The sequence below is a fragment of the Malus domestica genome, chromosome 03 (assembly GCF_042453785.1).
Source record: "Malus domestica chromosome 03, GDT2T_hap1".
NCBI lineage: Eukaryota > Viridiplantae > Streptophyta > Magnoliopsida > Rosales > Rosaceae > Malus > Malus domestica.
In genome coordinates this window covers 11,504,328-11,522,101 of record NC_091663.1, presented here as the reverse complement: position 1 = coordinate 11,522,101, position 17,774 = coordinate 11,504,328, and the positions used below count along the sequence as shown (strand labels likewise).

The 17,774-nt window shown below is 40.1% G+C and overlaps 2 protein-coding genes and 1 long non-coding RNA gene across 6 annotated transcripts in view; 2 read left to right on the top strand and 1 right to left on the bottom strand.

The window, feature by feature from the left end:
• Positions 1 to 3,162: 3,162 nt before the first annotated feature.
• LOC139194068 (uncharacterized) lies at positions 3,163 to 3,819 on the bottom strand. The gene is made up of 2 exons (XR_011578784.1): positions 3,713 to 3,819; positions 3,163 to 3,463 (listed from the first exon to the last, which is right to left on the bottom strand). It is a non-coding gene; the product is annotated as an uncharacterized lncRNA (long non-coding RNA).
• Positions 3,573 to 17,774, top strand: part of LOC103423270 (uncharacterized) — a 41,194-nt gene continuing 26,992 nt past the window's right edge. The window contains exon 1 of the mRNA XM_029099835.2: positions 3,573 to 3,633. Coding sequence (XP_028955668.2) covers positions 3,585 to 3,633 — 49 coding nt within the window. The 5' untranslated portion in view covers positions 3,573 to 3,584. The remainder of the gene's footprint in view (positions 3,634 to 17,774) is intronic.
• On the top strand, positions 4,490 to 7,188 carry LOC103415921 (uncharacterized aarF domain-containing protein kinase At5g05200, chloroplastic-like). 4 transcript variants are annotated; one of them, XM_070818319.1, is made up of 6 exons: positions 4,490 to 4,781; positions 4,960 to 5,173; positions 5,693 to 5,835; positions 6,132 to 6,310; positions 6,612 to 6,728; positions 6,850 to 7,188. In XM_070818319.1, the coding sequence occupies exons 4-6, from the start codon at positions 6,170 to 6,172 to the stop codon at positions 6,886 to 6,888; spliced, it is 297 nt and encodes a 98-aa protein (XP_070674420.1). In that variant the 5' UTR covers positions 4,490 to 4,781; positions 4,960 to 5,173; positions 5,693 to 5,835; positions 6,132 to 6,169; the 3' UTR covers positions 6,889 to 7,188. The 4 variants fall into 4 exon arrangements, 3 of the variants coding, with proteins under 3 accessions (XP_070674420.1, XP_070674419.1, XP_070674421.1); XM_070818318.1 differs by having other exon boundaries at positions 4,490 to 5,173; XM_070818320.1 differs by having other exon boundaries at positions 4,521 to 5,173; positions 5,697 to 5,835.

Below are 17,774 nucleotides of genomic sequence, written 5' to 3'. Positions count from 1 at the left end.
TGAGAAAAATAAATAAATCCCTACTTCTCGCATTTTGTCATCATGACACAAAATTATATTTTAAACTCATAACTTTCTTAGTGCATCTCTTTTCAAGAATCATTGTATGCACCGATTATATTCTCACAACATACGATGTAGATCCACTATAAAATAGTAAGACCCCTACTATGAGCGACAATGCTGTGTATAACCGGCACATACAATGACACTTGTCCCCCATTCAATCCACCACGGATTAATGCCAAAATCATATACAAAGCATCCCTTGAATCCCTTTCCAAACTCTCCACCATCAAGGTTTCTTGGAACTCTTAGCAGAAGAACACCCCGAGCCAAGTGCGTGATAGTTCACAAACCGGCTAGGAGCCGAGGCATGCCTAAACCCTTTTGGCAAGCAACCCTTCACTTCCCTCCCATGAAAAACTTGTTCCTTGGGATTCAAGTCTCGAGGCTTCATACTCACATAGCGGTCTCCTCCTTCAGTGACCAGAGGCCTCACTATTGTGCTCGGAGCGCTAGACGGGATGTTTCTCGCAGCCATAGAGATGTCAAAATAAGAAAACAGGAGTAGGGAATGTAAGAGAAGTGCAATGCAAAGAATAGAGGTAGACATATCTGAAATATGTGCTTGAGTTTTTGTGGTTTGTGAGGGTTTGAAGAATATAGAAGTTTGGAGGGTTTGAGAGGTTTATATAAGGAGGGGGAATTGTAAAGGGGTTTTAAATAAGCTCGTGAGTAGCTGAACAATGCAGGAGGTTGCACAGCTCATTGTCATTGAGATATTAGTGTTGGGGTTGTGGTGGGTACATGCTTCTTTAGACTGTGGAGGAAGGAGGATGTCCGTGAATTTTCTGTCATTGCACGCTTTGCACTCGGCTCCTTAATATCTTCCATTATTTCCCTCCAAACTAACCTAACGCCCTCCCACCCAAAAACAAAATAAAAAGTGAAAAATTTTGATCGAGAGAGAGGTGCTAAGTGAAACTTCTTTTTAGTGAAAAGGAAACTTCGTAGAAGCTCAATAACTTTTGTTCTTTTGTAATTTTGAGCATTATGAAAGATGAGTATGAATTTAATAAAATAAGAGAATGGAAATGAATGTGAGATTAACTAACAATTTATAAGGTGTGTCACTAAATCAAATTATCATTGCATATGGTACTTTGGGTATAACATATGCCAGTAAGTTTGAGTCTTAATTCAAACTACATTAAAATGAGTTAGCTTGAAAGTGGCTGATAGTTTAGTTGATTTAATTATAGCATTTTCTCTTACAGCTCATCTGAGGTCTTGAATTCAAATTTCCATCCCTCAATATTGTTTATATAAAAACTATGAGTTGGTGGTTCAGTGGTAAATAACGGATTACGAGGCTTCCTTAAAACTAAAAATTGGAGGTATCGGGTCTTGGATTTGAAATCCGCTGCTAGTGTGGAAGCTGGACTTGTGGCCAAGGGGAGGCTGAAATGCCTATGTGAGTCTTCTCGTCCCTTGGAAGGGGTCGATAACGTGGCTTACCACCAGTTGTCCCCCTTTTAGAAGAAAAAAAAAATTATATAAAGTGTTTATCTTCTAATGATTAAGAAGTTGAATAGTTTCAATTATGAAATTTGGAAAGTAAAAATGCGTTAATTCCAAGTTTGTGGATAAGGTGGCACACCCGTGAAACAGAGAAATTTTTTTTCAGTGTGCTAGGAACACCTCCAGTACACCAAGTGTCATAATACAAGTGGTTAGAAGTTTTTTTATTTTATATATATTTATTTTTTTTATTTTTCCAAGTATCCAACAACTTGTATTATGACACTTGGTGTACTAGGTGTGTTCCCAGCATGCTAAAAATATTTCTCCATGAGATGGGATGCAAGTAAGAGAAATTTTTTAACGAGAAATTTCAACCACTTGTATTATGATACTCGGTGTATCGGGTTGTGTTCCTGACACACTGAAAATTCTTTCCTTATTAACATCATCTACCCATAAGCAATCAACTATTAAATTGTACAAGAATTAGGGTTGAAAAATAGCCCAACTACTTCTTTGGTGAAGATAATTAGGACGTTTTTATCCACCACCATATTAAAATTGCCTCCCAACAAACAAAATGCTAATGCCTAAAATTTATATCAGATTTATGAAACAAGTGGGAAGAAATTAATGTATTTTATATCAGTAATAAATTAAGACATTAATGTAATTTATGAAAGAGAATTAATTTGCATGCTGCAATCATCCTTCATCGCAAATCTTTAGCATCATGTGTATAACAACTTTTAGTAGCATCATGGCACTCCCTGAGGAAGTTGGGTGGGTTTGGTTTCGCTATTGTTGATCACGAAAGTTGGTTTGATAAGTGTAGATATCAGCAGCTACAATGCACATAAAATGTAAACATCTTAATGATACCAATACAGTAGGACGTATACTCATTCAGTGACAAATTTAGCTAGGATTTATGTATTTTTTAACATCTTTTTTTATCCTCGCCTACAAAAACTTTGACGATAAAATACTGAGTGTGAAATGAGTTGTAAACTTGAACATCTAAATTTGAACCTTTACGATCCGTAAACAACAGATGAGGTTATGCATGCATGCATGCTGCTTGCAGATGAGTGCATGCAATCGCAGATAGTGCTGTGGAATGTTCCATGATACAGAAGTAGAGACATTTTTGAAATTTAAAATGTATGAGATTCCTTTTGTTTTTGATTTTTTGTATTTTTGTATTTTTTGGGTCGAAAACAATCACACATGTCCCATGGCATAATAACTGCGCAAGTACAAGTATTAGATTTGGAGCACAACAAACATGAGGAACGTCAATACGTCATTAATACGTTTGCTCATGGTAAGTGGCCTTGGATAGTTTCTCTACCAATGAATGGATCAGAATTAAAGGAAAATATAAAGATTTGTACATGTTATAACTTTAGTCTTTATCAAATTTTGAAAATTAAAACTTTTTCGACGAGTAATTCAAGTTCTCAGTTAAATATATATATAACTGATTTTAAACTCTTCATAATTAATTTTAGTTTTCAATTTTTTCTCTTACAATATTCTAGGTCACATACATGACACTCTAGTTCTAAAATTTGACATTTATAATCTTCTGAATTAGACTGAACCGCTTCATTCTTATTGATTGCAAACCCGTTTGAGGTCCCAAATCCTTCATAACAATGCTACATAAATACTGTGTATCACATTCACATACACTTTGACCTCAAATTCATAATTGGAACCCTAATAAAATTTCATATCTGAATAGTTACCATTTTTTGTTAAAATCAAAACTAAAAAGTAGAAACTTAAATTAAAATTTTAATATTGAAATAATTAGAATAGGAATCCTTGATGCATGATTAAGTCACAAATGTCTCATCTTCACCAGTTTCCTACCACAAATAAATGCACATTTTGAGCTCCAAAAAGAAAATGGCATTTCTGAAATTGTCTGCAAAACCAAGGGCGTTATAAAGACCAGACCCAGCTGCTAAGATAAGTTAGGATAATGAAACTACAATCATACTCCTAGGAGCCTGGTGTTTTGCCTTACTCACTCGGAAGAGCAGTAAATGATGGAATTGGCTGTGCGACAAATATCATTTTCTTCCCTTCCTAAGAGTAAGATATCCCAAACTTTATTAATTTCAACTATCAAACCTTCAAATTTCTAAGGTTTATGTATGTATTTATTGTGCACCTGCATATCTTCCTGTTTTTATGCATGTGCTCATTGTGGATGCAAATTTTCGCCATCTTCTTCTTTGACGAAAATGTACCTGCAAAATAATAACACCTAAGATTAATGCCAAAAGCCTCACGCGCCCACGATGAATGGGAGGGGGGGCTTTTTGGCCGAAGAATCTTCGATGCCAAAGTTAGAATTTGAGAGAAAATGTGTTTGGGAATTTTTTGGAGAGAATACACTTAGTATTTTAGTAGGAAAAAAAAGTCTATCTATAGGGGTGTGGCCACTTTTAGTGGAATTAGGGATTTAATTGCAAGATATTATGTAATAATATCTTGCAATTAATCTAGGCAATCAATCCCAATTTAAATAGGATAATTGAGAGTTACCTTTTGAGGTGGGGATTTGATGAGGAGTGATGAGAGAAATTTGAATAAATACCATTTTGATCACCTTTGACTCTTCCTTGATTGAGCCGTTATTGTCCGTTGCATGCGCGTGGGAATCCCGGTGTGCCTTGATGGTAATTTTGTCATTTTTACCTAAAAGTTCACGTGTCGCCTCCATAATTTTCTTGATTATTTTTTGTTCCACAAGGTAGCGTTTGGTATGCAGACGGGACGGGACGGGACAGGGCGGGACGGGACAGAACGGGACGGAACAGATGTTCTGTGTTATGTTTGGTACGCGCAGGACGGAACAGGACGGTTGTTCCGTCCTGCGTTTGGTAGCGCATGGATGGAACGGAACCAAAAGATTAAAATGACTAAAATGCCCAAAACCCTTCTTACGGCAACACAGAACATCGCCACTGCTGCTTCTTCTTCTTTATCTTCCACTCTCTTCTCTCACCCTCCAAAGCCAACACTCATCGCCACCATTTCTCTTCTCTCACCCACCACAACCCGCCATCTCCACCATCACCGCACCTGGTAAGCGAGTTCTCCCGCATCCTCAGCGACCATAGGAACCCTCACCACGACTTGGAGCTCTCCCTCAACGCTCTGTCTACCCAAATCTCCACATACTTGGTTGAGCAAGTTCTGAAACGCTGCAAAAATCTTGGGCTTTCTGCACACAGGTTCATTCTTTGGGCTAAAACAATTCTGGGTTTTTGACATAGTGCTGAAAGCTATCACATTTTGATTGACATTTTAGGAAGTATCAAGCAATATGCTGTGTTGTGGGATTTCCTCATAGAAGTGAGAGAGTCCAAGTGTTGTGATATTGGCCCGGAAATTTTCTGGCTTATTTTTCAGGTTTATAGTAGAGCTAATTTGCCTCGCGATGCCATTCGAGCTTTAAATCGAATGGTTGAGTTTGGAATTTAAGCCCTGTTCATGATCTTGATCAGCTTCTTTACACATTATGTAAAATCATCGAAGCAGCTTAATTGCAGCTCAAACTCAAGGGGCTTCACTCTCTTTGCCTGATACTCTCAAGCTTAGGATCTTTACTCCTCCCGCCTTCAAGGTGCTTAATTTCTCTCTCTCGTTGGCTTTTGGATTTTGGGTTTGAATTGGGTTTATCTCAAGCTTAAATCTTTATTTGATTTGTGGGTTTTTTTAATAATTTATTTGTTACCCATATATGAACAAAATAGTAGATTATACTTCTGCTAATGGTTATGTTCTGCTCACATTGATATTTTTAATCATGAAGATGTGAACTTCTTGGTGTTTCGCTTAATGGGTACCTCGAAAAATGTTCATTTTTTCAATTATTGGGAGTAATTGGCTGTTGCCTTTTTCATGGATATACAGAAGTGAAACTTAGTTGTAAAAACTGTTGAAGCAGAAGTACAACTCTTCTGTTTGGCAGACATTTATCAATTAATCGCATCACCTCTCAGAATGAGAAGGAAACTTTGATTCGCGCCTTTGTTTAGACCCGGGCATGGGCATCTGTGTTCTTTAAGCTTGAATTATTTTCTTTCTGGATCACTCTGTTCGTTTGAGGTTTAGTGAAGCTGGAATTTCATGTTGTTACCAGATAGGTTCGAAGACTTGCCTAAACTGGTGGAGGACATTCTCCAAACATCAGTAAGCACAGGTCCACGTGGCGCTCTTAGGATGGTCCAAGGTATTCAGGCGTTTATTGGGGTTGGTGGGGAGTGGCTTACCAATGTATCAAAGGTAACATGAAATCCAATTGTACTCATTGCTTACTTATAGTTCTAATTGTCTGTCGGTTTTTTTTTTAATGTTTCAGTTGCTTATACAATATCTGCACATATGACTAAACGTTTATACCTTATATAATATATACTATGCTGAAAAAGACTTGCCTAATGTTTGTTCTTTAACAACTGTGCATAGTCCCAAGATGCAGTACCTACCATTTGCTTGAAAGTTTTAGAAGTTCTCTGTATTTGTCCAACCTTTCAAATGTTATTGAAGTATTTTTGCCTGCGTTTGACTTAAATTTACAGGAATCGTTGGCCGTATATCCCCGAAAACATGGGGTGCCATGGAAATCTTTCTGGCATCAATTGCAACTGAAGAATATGAATCAATGGCATATGCGCTGATTGAAATGGGTGCTACAGACACAAATGTTGATACTAAGGCCTTTGCAAGAGACTTGGAAAAGATGTTCTCATCAATAAAGGCAAGCATTAAATTCAGGAGTTTGCTAATTGTGTTTTACTTTCCAAAAAGGTTAATTTTCGGTCTGTACTTGTTCTGAGACTATTTCAGAGCTAAGGGAAATTCATGTTTAGCAGAATGGTGCGGCCAAAAGATACCCTTTTTCCTTGCCCTTAAATATTGTGCTGTTTAAAAGAATTCAAACTGAAAGAGGTGTGTTGAATTGGAAGTGGCAATAGCCGGATTTAGAATATAGAACGGAAGTGGCTAAATTAGCTTATTGATAACAATCGCATTTGCTTCTTACAACTCCTCATGTGCAGGATTTGGATACTGAAGTAGTCATAGCAACTGCCAGGGAGCCATCTACGAATGCAACTTCTGTCTCTGTTAATCTAGTTGTTGATGAGACACAAATGAATGCATTTTTTCTCGATGTGGTACGCTGTTGACTCCCTTTAGGTTTACACGCCTGCATGATTTAGCTCTACTTCTGTAGCTTATGCCATCTTTTGACAAATTGTTTTGACGCCATGAACTGCTCGCATGTTCCTATTTCAGATTCGGGTTAGTGAATCATATGGACTAAAATTTCCATGAGAGTTTGCACTTCTCCTGAAGCAGCTTTTGTATTTTGATTGGTACACCCGTTTGTTGGCCCCGAACTTGAATATGCTCCAAGACCAAAGGATTTCCATCGCTTTTAATCGAAGAACCAACTACAGAAACAATTTCAGATGAACCTAAGAAGTGCAGATGCAGCTTCTTGTAGGTTGTGTAAATGTAAATAAAAAGTTCTCCAGCATTTGGAGTTACATTTAATAGGAACGATATCGAGAACAAGAAAAATATTGTACTCTATACTATACGAAGGCAAAGTGCGTATCGTTTTATGTATCATATCAGATTCTTCTCCTATTTTATGTATGGTTTTATGTCTCAGTTTGTAAATACTTTATGTCTCAGTTTGTTTATTAATATAGGTATCTTTCTCTTGCATGTCTATTTGTTTAGGCATGCTCAATGAAACTTTTGTTACTTGGTATGTAAATTATTGTTGCTGTTATGCTTTGGTGGTCAGTCTTACAACCTGCTGGCAGTTATGAATCTTCCATGATATTTTGCTACAGCTCCATCCGAATTTTCAGCACAAACCCATCAAATTTTATTATGCAAATTGCAAAACCCACACCCCAAATCAATTTTAGTCACTAATTTTGGTCCTTTCAATTATGGGTTGTTGTTCTGGGAGTTCAAGTTCTGCAAACATTAGAATTGGCCTTGTTTCGAAGGACACCCCTCTAAATTTTCCCCTTTGCATTGCATGGCAAACCACACAAGAGCACATGAGAAATGTTGAAAAATATATAAGTTTAATGATCATGCATATCGTAAACGTTTTAGGGTTTAAACATTCAGAACTTAAACAAAGAAAATGAAATATGCATAACTTAAACATGAAATATCTGAAATCAAACATTCGTCCTGACTTAAAAAACAAATAATGTCTTGCTAAAGCAAATAATGTCTTGCTAAAGCAAATAATGAAAACACTAGAAGTTGATAAAGTTCATCATACTAAAAACACAAATACTAAAACCCCTAATGCTCAAAGGCTCTCCATAAACACTTTAATGAAATCTGGCTTCTATGAGTCATCCAAGGTAGTCCAAATACCCATCAGATCGGTATCTTTCACTAACTTCATTGAAATTCTTAGAACCTGATCATATGGGAGGCCCATGGCCTGAAGCTCAGAAGGTAGTCTAGCTTTCGCTTCTCTGAAAGTAAAACTTTCACCTAATTTCTTCATTTCGGTAACAGCTTTATTCCAACCTTAATTGATAACAGATACAATATTTGCATCACTATCATTCATACTCCTCTTCCTTTTCCTAACAGGTTGAGATGTACTAGATGTAGCAACAGAAGGAGATGGCGTAGGTGAATGCGGAGGCATCTCGAAAGTCTCACAATCTTTATTTTCCAAACCCATATTTTCAATTGCATCTGTTGCTGATTCAGCCATACTACCCGTGGCTCGGTCTCTCCCAAACACCGTACATAACCGTGGATACAACGGGAATGGCTTATTTGGTTTGCAAGATGCATTGGGATGTTTCTACAATAAGAACCCAAAGAAATCAAGGTTAAGACTTTCAAAGCAACTAATTGATAAAGAATAAGAACCCAAATGCCCCACACCTGTTGGGTTGCTAGCAGGAAAGGGGATGTGTAGAGATCTTCCCTTGCTTTAGGAAACATAAATTGTTTCCTATTTTGATGTAGATTCCCACATTAATTGGAAATTAGATCTTTCAAGGAAGGGGAAATAAATTACTTTTAAAGTCTATTTAAGTCTACCTTAAGTAGATGATTAAATCAACTTTAGAAAGCATTTTATTCTACCCTATAAGAGAGAGAAAGTTAGAGGATATTTGTTCCCCATCCCCTAGCAATCTTCTACACTTGCCTGTGCAAAGCACTGTCTTTCGTTGCTTTCTTCGTCTTCATGTTGCACCAAGGTAAGAAAAAAAAAAATAATTCTCTTTATCTTCTTAATTTTTGGGAGCCTCGGGGCTTGAAATTTGGCTGGATGAGGGTCGAGAATGTGTCAAAAAGTGGCTTGGAGAGGCCATGACACTGTTGCCATGGGTGGCATGGCGCGGCGGCGACTCGGCTTGGACCAGGGCGCTGGGGCACTTGGGTTTGGGCCGTTGTGCCTGAGCTTGTGTATGAGAGAGGAAGGGAGGCTCGGGCATCCTTCCTGGGCTGCCTTGCGGAAGGCTAGGCTCGGGCCTGTGCTGGCCTGATGGATTGGACCGAGAAGGCGCATGCCTTATTTTCTTTTTCTTTTTTTTTTGATGTGCTTGGGCCCGTGTGTGAGAGAAAAGAGAGGGAGGCGCAGGGACGTGATAAGCTCATATTTATATATATTTTACATCAAATTCACTTTTCTTTTCTTAGTTAGTTCCTTATATTTTTGAGTTATTTACTTTGTTTTTGTGTTTTGTGGGATTTGTCAAGCAAAGAAAAGAAAAATAGCACAAGTGGGATTTTAAGTGACAAATTCGTCAAAACTGCCTGTGCAGATCAGCTGACTTTGGAAGCAAGTTGCGAACAGCTCAGAATGAATTAGAGAATGAGCCTTATATGCTTGGAAAGCTACGGATGTCTATTTTCTGGAGCATTTTGCGGATTGCTAATATCATTTTTCTAGAAGAAGTTATGGCTGTTGAAACACTAAAAGGTTACCAAGAGGCTGAGCAGTTTGTAACTGCAATGAAAGCAATAAACCCAATAAATCTAGCAACTAAAACTGATGCAGCCAAGAACAAGTCAGCTGAAACCTATTCAAATATAAGAGGAAATGGAATTAAAAATGAGGATTAAGAGGGAGTAATTGGCATAAAGGCTACCTAAAGTGTTACAATTGTTTTACTACATTTCCTCTCACTTATTGTCATCACTAAATGGCTATTAGTGGGTGAGTTAAGGAGAAGAAAATGAAGCAGCAAGAATTGGTTTAAAAGCAGCATTGGGGAAGGAAGGAAGATAGGAGGAGGCCTCAATCGATTTCTTTCGGTTTTATCTTCTCAAACTCATGTCTTTCTTTTGGTTTTATTTAAGGATTGTGTGTAACTAAACTTTTAGTAGTTAGGGGATGTTTTGAAGCCCCGAATATGATTGCCAATTTGTTATGACATTTCATTTGAATTTCTTTTATGAATGGATGAAAATTGGTTCACTACTTGTCTCATTGATGAATTCTGTATTTATTTTCTATGGATGCATACTTAGTAAGCATATCTAGGATTCTAATGCTATGAATATGTGTGTGCCTGCCCTTGTCGAATGAGGACCTACATATGTTGTATAGTAGTACTTGTTAATTGCGATTAACATGTGAACCAATTTCTAGGATAAGTAAGACAACGCCAGTACTTACGATGCCTTGTGATGACTCAAACTCTTTTCGTTCTTAATGATTTCTACTTGTTAAATCTATGAACACACCATTCTAGATTGCATGCTAGGGACTAAGTTAAGTTGAAAACGCCATTCTCTTAATATACTACATAAGAAAGAGTGATGAGTTGAGTTCTAACATTGAGCCAACTTGAGCATCTTCATCTGGAAATAAAAGGAATTTGAATGAAACATAAAATGTTTGTATGATTATTTGGTGGTGGATAGCACTTCCCCTAACTCGTTTTTCTTATTTTGTGAACTACTTAAAATCTGTTTCTGTCTTATTTTTGTTCGATTTAATTTAAATACCAAATCAACTCCAAAAATCCCAAAAATTTGTGTGAGTGTAGCTCTGTGTGTCTACTGTCTTCATATAAAATTTCTTAGACTTTAGATAAGTGTAAGTTGGTCTAAGAATTATTTTTCGGTGGCTGGTCAGTAGGGACAGCAGCCCAGTTTTGTGATATTTTAAGTAGTTAGATAAAACAATCTTCTGCGGGAAAGACCCTTATTTTCATATGCTACAATTGACAAATCTTAGTGTTAATAAGGAAAATCAATAGGACATTTGTGTGCTATTTTGTGGTGTGCTTTTAATCCTATCAGGGCGCCAGGCCCCCTTTATTTGGAATGGGCCGCAAGGCCATTAGGCTGAGGGGCCTGGCGCACCATTTTTTTTGTAGCCATCTAACGATTCTTTTTTGCGTATTTGTTGAATTTCCGCAAGCATGTCTTCTTCAAGCCACAAGAGTGATGATGGAGGCGGGTCTTTGAGTAATGTGGGCTACTTCAAGGCTGCTCACTTCAAAATTAGCTCTGATGACTCGTTTAGAGACTTTCTTGAGGCATATAGGCTCGAAGAGCCATCAAGTTTCACCCCTACTACTTTGTGTTGGGATTTACTTTTCCCATGCTGTGTTTCTTCCAAGAAGTGCTTTGCTCCATGAAGTGTGCCCTTCCTCAATGTTCTCTAAATGCGGTCCGTGTGATGGTGGGGTTCCTCAATCTAAGCCAATTCTTTGACTTGGATTTGATTGTCAACGAATTTTGGTACTTCTTTGACATAGGCCACATTGAAGGAGTTGGGCAGCTGCGATCCCGTCATAGGCTCTTCGATCATTTGAGCAAGGGAGATCATGACTGGGCCAATGAGACTTTAGAGATAAGTGGAGAATGGGAGTTTGATTCTTCCCCTGAGCTGCATCTTCCGACAATTTTCATCACCGGTAAGTAGGCTGCTTAGTCTCTAGGCTACTTTGTACTTTTGCTGAGCTGCTATTTGATTTATTGATTGTCATTCTCTGCATATGTAGATTCAGAATTTGGCTCAACTCCTAAGACTTCTCTAAATATGAAGAAGGTGCATGTGACTTTGGGTATCCCTACTGAGTACCGTGAATGTCGTTGACTGTTTAGTCATCTTCGCCGGGAGAAAGGTGGGCTGCCCCTAAGAAAGGAGATAAAGCGAATTAAAGCAGAGGCATTAGCTTGTTCAATTGCTGTCGTGGAGCCCGCTGTGAATGAAGGTGGGAAAAAAAGATCTTCCCCGCCTGCTCAAGAGATGTCAGTTGAGACAAACTGAAGACTTTCTCCGCTGCTCGTGAATGTTCGCTTGTTGCCCCTAGGCTTGTGATTGACATGACTTCTTCTAAAGGGAAGAAAGATGGGGCTGCTAGATCTGAGCCAATGATGTTTGCCATGCCAAAGATAGCTAGTTCGATTGCTGATAGGACTGCTCAGACTAAAAGGTTCCGTCGTGCCCCTAGTGTAGAAACCAGTGCTAAGATGTCTGTTGGGAGCTAAATCTGGTTCACCTTTGGAGATGCTCGCTACCATGAAGAGTGATAAGGTGGACTCTGCTGCTAAAGTGGCTTCAAGGCCCATTCCTATTGCTATTGAGATTAATCCGCCTGCTGAGAATGAGGAGACTGCTCGCGTGGGCAGTTGTGAGAAATCCACTAAGCCTATTTTTGGAAGGCTGCTGAGATCGGTGCGCTCTTGAAAACATATCTGCTTGAAGATATGAACATGTGTGCCAAGCTTGTTGATGGCGTTAGAGGGGTTGTTTGCCCAAGTTCATTTGCGAAGCATACGACCGAGTATAGGAAAACTGCTCTGCTTGTTATGATGTAGAATACGACTATTCTGTCAACCGAGTCTATGCTTCTTGACCAAGAGGATACCAAGGCTGCCAAGAAGGTGGCAAATGCTATGGTAGCTGAAATTTATTCCTCTGTTGAGAAGATCAAGAAGGTGAAGGGGTTTAATATCTCTGCCCCCACTTCTTTGCAGCTTGGTACCACTCACCAAGAGATTGTATTCTTGAAGACTAGGCTTAACGCGATCCAAGTTAAGTATGAAGGTGCAGAAAAGGAGATCAGATGTTACATACCTAAAATTCAAGATCTTAAGGATGCCGTTTATGAGCTTCGTTCCGCCCCTTACGCAAATGATGAATAGTTGATTGCTGTTTATAACCAAGTGATCCATTTCAAGAAGATCGTTGATAGGCTTAAACCCCAAGTGTTAGAACTCCAAGGTGCACTAAAGATCAACAAGAGTCTGAAGAAAGAAGTGGATGAGTTGCAACGCGTCCTATGTTGGTCTGTTAAAGGAAAATGAGCAGTTGAAAGGTGAGAAGGCTAGGCTCGAGGCTTCGCTTGCTCAGAGTCAGGCCAATTTCTACAAGCTGGGTTATGTAGATAATCTCTTTTGTAGGCTGTCTGACTTTGAGTTTGCTGGGAAAGACTTCGAGACCTTCTTTATTTCTTCGGAAGACTTGCTTGCCTTTACTTTTGAGGCCTCTATTTGTGAAGTAGTTGGAGAAGTTGGTGCTTAGGCTAGAGTAGCCGGGGATGAAGCGCCGAATGATGTCACTGTTGAGAGCGTTGCGGCTGCTGAAGGTGTGGCAAAACTGAGTAGTCGAGGGATGTTCAAGCTGCTAAAGGGTAGTCTTCTAGGTGGCCTTTAGGATTTTCTTTGTTTTCCTTGTTGCTTTTGTTTTGCTTGAACTCTTTCGGCCTTTGTTATTTATTTATCAATTTTGCTAGAAAATTTTATAAACCTGCTTCCTTCGTTTTTCTCCATCTTCACTTCTTTTGTTTACACCCAACCTTTGACTTTTAGGCCAGCGGCAGGCGTGTTACTTTTTTATAAGCAGACATGCCCATGTAGCCTATGCAGCTATAGGTGTTGGTGTAGAACTTTTGCAAGGTTGTTAACCATAGGGTCGGCAGCTGGATGCCTTACTTATAGAAGTAACGAGTCCGCGTGACCACTAGGCTATTTAACCTTGGTTTTCTTCAATCCTTTGAGCTGTGTGGCCTGCATCACAACATACTAAAGATTTTTGGGTCATGAAATTCGCTAACCTATCGTATCAAAAGTACATGGTTGTATGGAATTTTGCAGGCAAAGGTCTAAGATAACTCCTTGCTCTTTATGTAAGCAATTCCATAGGTTGCGCAACAAGTATCACAACACTTTAGGAATTAGTGTAGATCTTAAATGATCATTCTGCACTTGGCAAATGTGAATCTTATCGACTGCGTAACATGTCGGCAGTGGATAAAGCTCCGTATATGCATGCTAACTTGTTTAACCTTTCACAAAAATGTGTAGTTGTGGAAGTTTAGCGCGGCTTTCAGCTTGGATAGTAAGGGAGGTGATGTGAGATACTTCTTCAGGTCTTGGAAAGCTTTTTTGCACTCATCATCCCATTTGTCTCATTGTGCCCTCTTTATTGCCTTAAAAAAAGGCTTGCATCGATTGGTGGACCGTGAGAGGCATCGGTTGCTCGTTCGGTCAAGTTTTGGATCTCCTTCAAGGTAGTTGAAGACTTCATCTCTAGGATTTCTTGAATCTACTTGGGATATGTTTCGATTCCTCGTTGGGTTACTAGATACCTTAAGAATCTGCCTGAAAATACTCCAAATGTGCATTTGGTGGGATTGAGCTTCATCTTGTACTTTCTAAGGATGTCGAAAGTTTCTGCCAAATTGCCAATGTGGTCTGCTTGTTGTTTGCCCTTCACCATGATGTCATCGACATAGACCTCCATGGTTACTCCAATTTACTTTTTGAACATCGTGTTTACCAGTCGTTGGTAAGTGGCTCCCACATTCTTGATGCTAAAAGGCATGACATTATAACAATAGGTGCCTCGCTCGATCACGAACATGGTTTTCTCCTTGTCATGCTCGTACATGGCTATTTGGTTGTAGCTAGAGTATGCATCCAAGAAATTGAGCAATTGGTTCTTGAAAGTTGAATATATTAGTAGATCAATTCGGGGAACTTGATAAGGATCATTCGGGCATGCTTTGTTGAGGTCGATGTAATCTACGCACACCCTTCATTTAATCTTCTTTTTTTCTTTACTAGCACGTCGTTGGCAAGCTATGCTGAGTGTGTTACCTCTTATATAAATCCGACCTCCAATAGCTTGTTGATTTCTGCTTCGATGATTGCCACTCGTTCGGGTGTGAAATTTCTTCTCTTTTGGATCATCGATTTGGCAGCAGGGTCGACATACAACTTATGGCAAGCTATCTTGGGCCGGGTATGTCGGAAGGTGACCATGCAAAGACGTCATGATTTTCCCTACGGAAAACCGTGAGTTCCTATTTTTCTTTCTGGCTCAGGCGTGAGTCGATTTTAGCAGTGTTCTCCAGCTGCTGGGGATCAAGAATGATGTGCTCGGCATCCTCTTCGGGTTTCCATCCCATCTCATCTGCTGGCGCATTGATTTGGACACCATCTTCTTGATCTGACTGTTGTAATTGCTATTTGGTAGCTTCATCGTCCCTTTGGAACTCGGTAGCTTCTACGGGGGTAAAGGTCTTCTTTTTTGACTTCTTCAGTACTTGCACAGTGCATCGTCGAGATGTGGTCTGGTCAAACTTGATTTCTCTCACTCTTCATTTCGGGATGCGGAATCAGATTTTTTGATACTTGAATGAGGTTACAACGTCCAACTTTATCAGCCAAGGTCTCCCTAGAAACCCATTGTAGGGAGACGGGTCACTTATTATCGTGAACATCTGCTTTGAGATAACTGGCGGTGTTCTCATGTCAAGTGTAATGTTGCCGATGACAGTCGAGGTATGTCCTTTGAATCCAATGAGCACCTCCACTCAGCGTATGATTGTGTTTTCCAGGCCCATTTCTGAATTACTAGGAGTAGGTTGACCGCACTTCCATTGTCAACCATCATTCTATCAACTATAGCATGGGCTAGTTGGATAGATACCACTAGTGCATCGTCATGTGGAAAATCGACGCCATCGGAATCCTGCTCGGTGAAGCTAATAATGGGTCTAAGTTGGGTGTTGACTACTTGGACCTGTGAGACTAGTAGAGATTGTTGGATCTTCATCTTCTTGGAGTTATTGGTGGCCCCTAAGTGCTCAGATTCAGCAAAAATGCCATTGCTTCAAATCATCTTGGTTAATTGTTTTTTCATCGGCATCTGCATTCTTTTTAGGCTGCGCAGCTGGCTTGTCCAAGTATTTGTCGACCTTGCCTTCTTTCACGAGTTTTTCTAGGTAGTTTTTCCAAGTGTAGCAGTCGTCGGTTATGTGACCGGGACCTCGATGGAATGCGCAGTACTTGGTGTGGTCAAACTTGGAGGTATCTCCCATTGATTGTTTCGGCAGCTTGAATCAAGGTTCACTCTTAATGTCTTTGAGGGTTTTGTGGATCGAGATCAAGAACTTAGAGTAGTTCTTAAGTGTTGATGCTTATTTAGTTGTGGATCAATCCCTATGCTTGGCCTCTTGCCTACTTTTGTTATTGTACTATTTATCATCCTCATTCTTTTGAGCTATTGTCGATTCTTTTCGAGGTTGCTCGGGTGCCTTGGTTGCTCGTCGAGCCCCATCTCAAAGTGCATGCTTCTCTGCCAAGGCGAAATAATCTGCCAGAGTTAGATATTATTTCATGATCAATTCACCGAACAGTGAGTGGTTTGCTGGGAGTCATTTTTGGAAGGCTGCACTAGCTATCGAGTCGTCGTATTTAATTATCTTTGCCTTCTCTGGTTTGAACCTCTTCACATAGTCGCAGAGCGATTCCTTTGGCTTCTTCTTGATGTTGAACAAATGATCGGACTTATTCTTGATCGAGCGGTACGATGAATATTCTTTGGTGAAAACCAAATAAAGTTCATCGAAACTCTGGATAGATTGTGGCGGCAAGGTATGAAACTAATCTTGTGCCTCGCCTTGTAGAGTAGTGGTGAATATCTTGAACATAAGAGCGTCATTGTTTCGATAAAGGACCATTGTGCTTCGGTAATGCTTAAGGTGCATCTCCGAGTCTCCATCTCATTTGAAGGATGTGAAGTGTGACATGCTGAACTTACGTGGAGGCTTTGCCTGCTCGATCTCGTCCGTGAAGGGTGACCTGTTTATGTTGGTCATGTTTCACTGTAACGCTTTATCAGTAACCTCGTTGCGTTGGAAATCGCACAATTTCTAGGTCATGAGCCTCTTTACTTCTTCTTGAATTTTTCTTTGTTGGGGTAGCGGAGCTCTCGGCTGCCCCCGATCGTGACCTATTGGTCTAGGCTGCTCTATCATGTGCTCGGCTAGTCTAGGTTGCGGCTGCGGTGTATGTGGTACGTTCTTAGCAGGTGAACAAATTTTTTGCAGGCTGCCAGTTGAACTTGAGCCGGATTGAGTGACTGCTTCTATTTGTTCGTCGTGCTACTTACTCTGCTATGAAGTGAAGGATGTTCCATGTGGGCCTAGCTGCGAATGAACACTTTGCCTGGAAGGTTGTTCATGATGATTATCGGATTGTGGCCCTAACCGTGAATGTATATTCATTTGTGGGCCTAGCCGAGAGTGCATGCTCCTCCACGTGCTAAGATGAGAATATAAGCTACCTCGAGATCTAGTCGGGAGTGTACACTGTCCGAACGCTCGGTTCATGGCTGGTCGAGGGGCTACTTACCGGAACATTATTGGAGAGGTTCTTCGTCTGCCCTTGTCCTACTTCGGGACACCTCATCTAGGGCACGTTGCATCTCGGTATGCTGCAAGAGCTGATTCACTAAGGTTATATGTTGTGTGAGGGCATTTGTTAACTCTATGACTTGTCGAGACAAGTGTTGCCTTCCATTTGGGTTGGAAGAGCTTGGACGTTATGCGTCTCCTTAAGTAGTGGAAGTGTAGTGGACTCCGGGCACGAGATTTAAGTTAGGTTATGTCAAATCTGTGGAGAAGTGGGGTGAAAATATCTTTGGTTTAATCGTCGGTCCAGAAAACTGAAGTCGAGATGGTTGAACTGGTCTTGGACAGGTTTGGACTGGTTTGAGGGCTACGATAATGGGTTGCTCCGCTTGCGGCATATGTGGGTGGTGGGTCTGGGCTTGCGCCAAGTCCTGGCTTGGGCCGTCTTGCCTTGGGCTTGGGCCCGTATAGGCTAGAATGATGCAGCTTGGGCCCATTGATCTTGGGCTTGGCCTTGGAGAGCAATGGGCTCGTGCTGGCCTTGGGCTTGCGTTGGCC

What these genes read in the sequence shown, in the direction of transcription:
- LOC103415921 (XM_070818319.1), top strand. Translation starts at nt 6,170, where the DNA reads ATGGAAATCTTTCTGGCATCAATTGCAACTGAAGAATATGAATCAATG. An exon ending in AGATGTTCTCATCAATAAAG is followed by an intron (nt 6,311 to 6,611) that starts GCAAGCATTAAA and finishes CCTCATGTGCAG; the next exon opens with GATTTGGATACTGAAGTAGT. An exon ending in ATGCATTTTTTCTCGATGTG is followed by an intron (nt 6,729 to 6,849) that starts GTACGCTGTTGA and finishes TTCCTATTTCAG; the next exon opens with ATTCGGGTTAGTGAATCATA.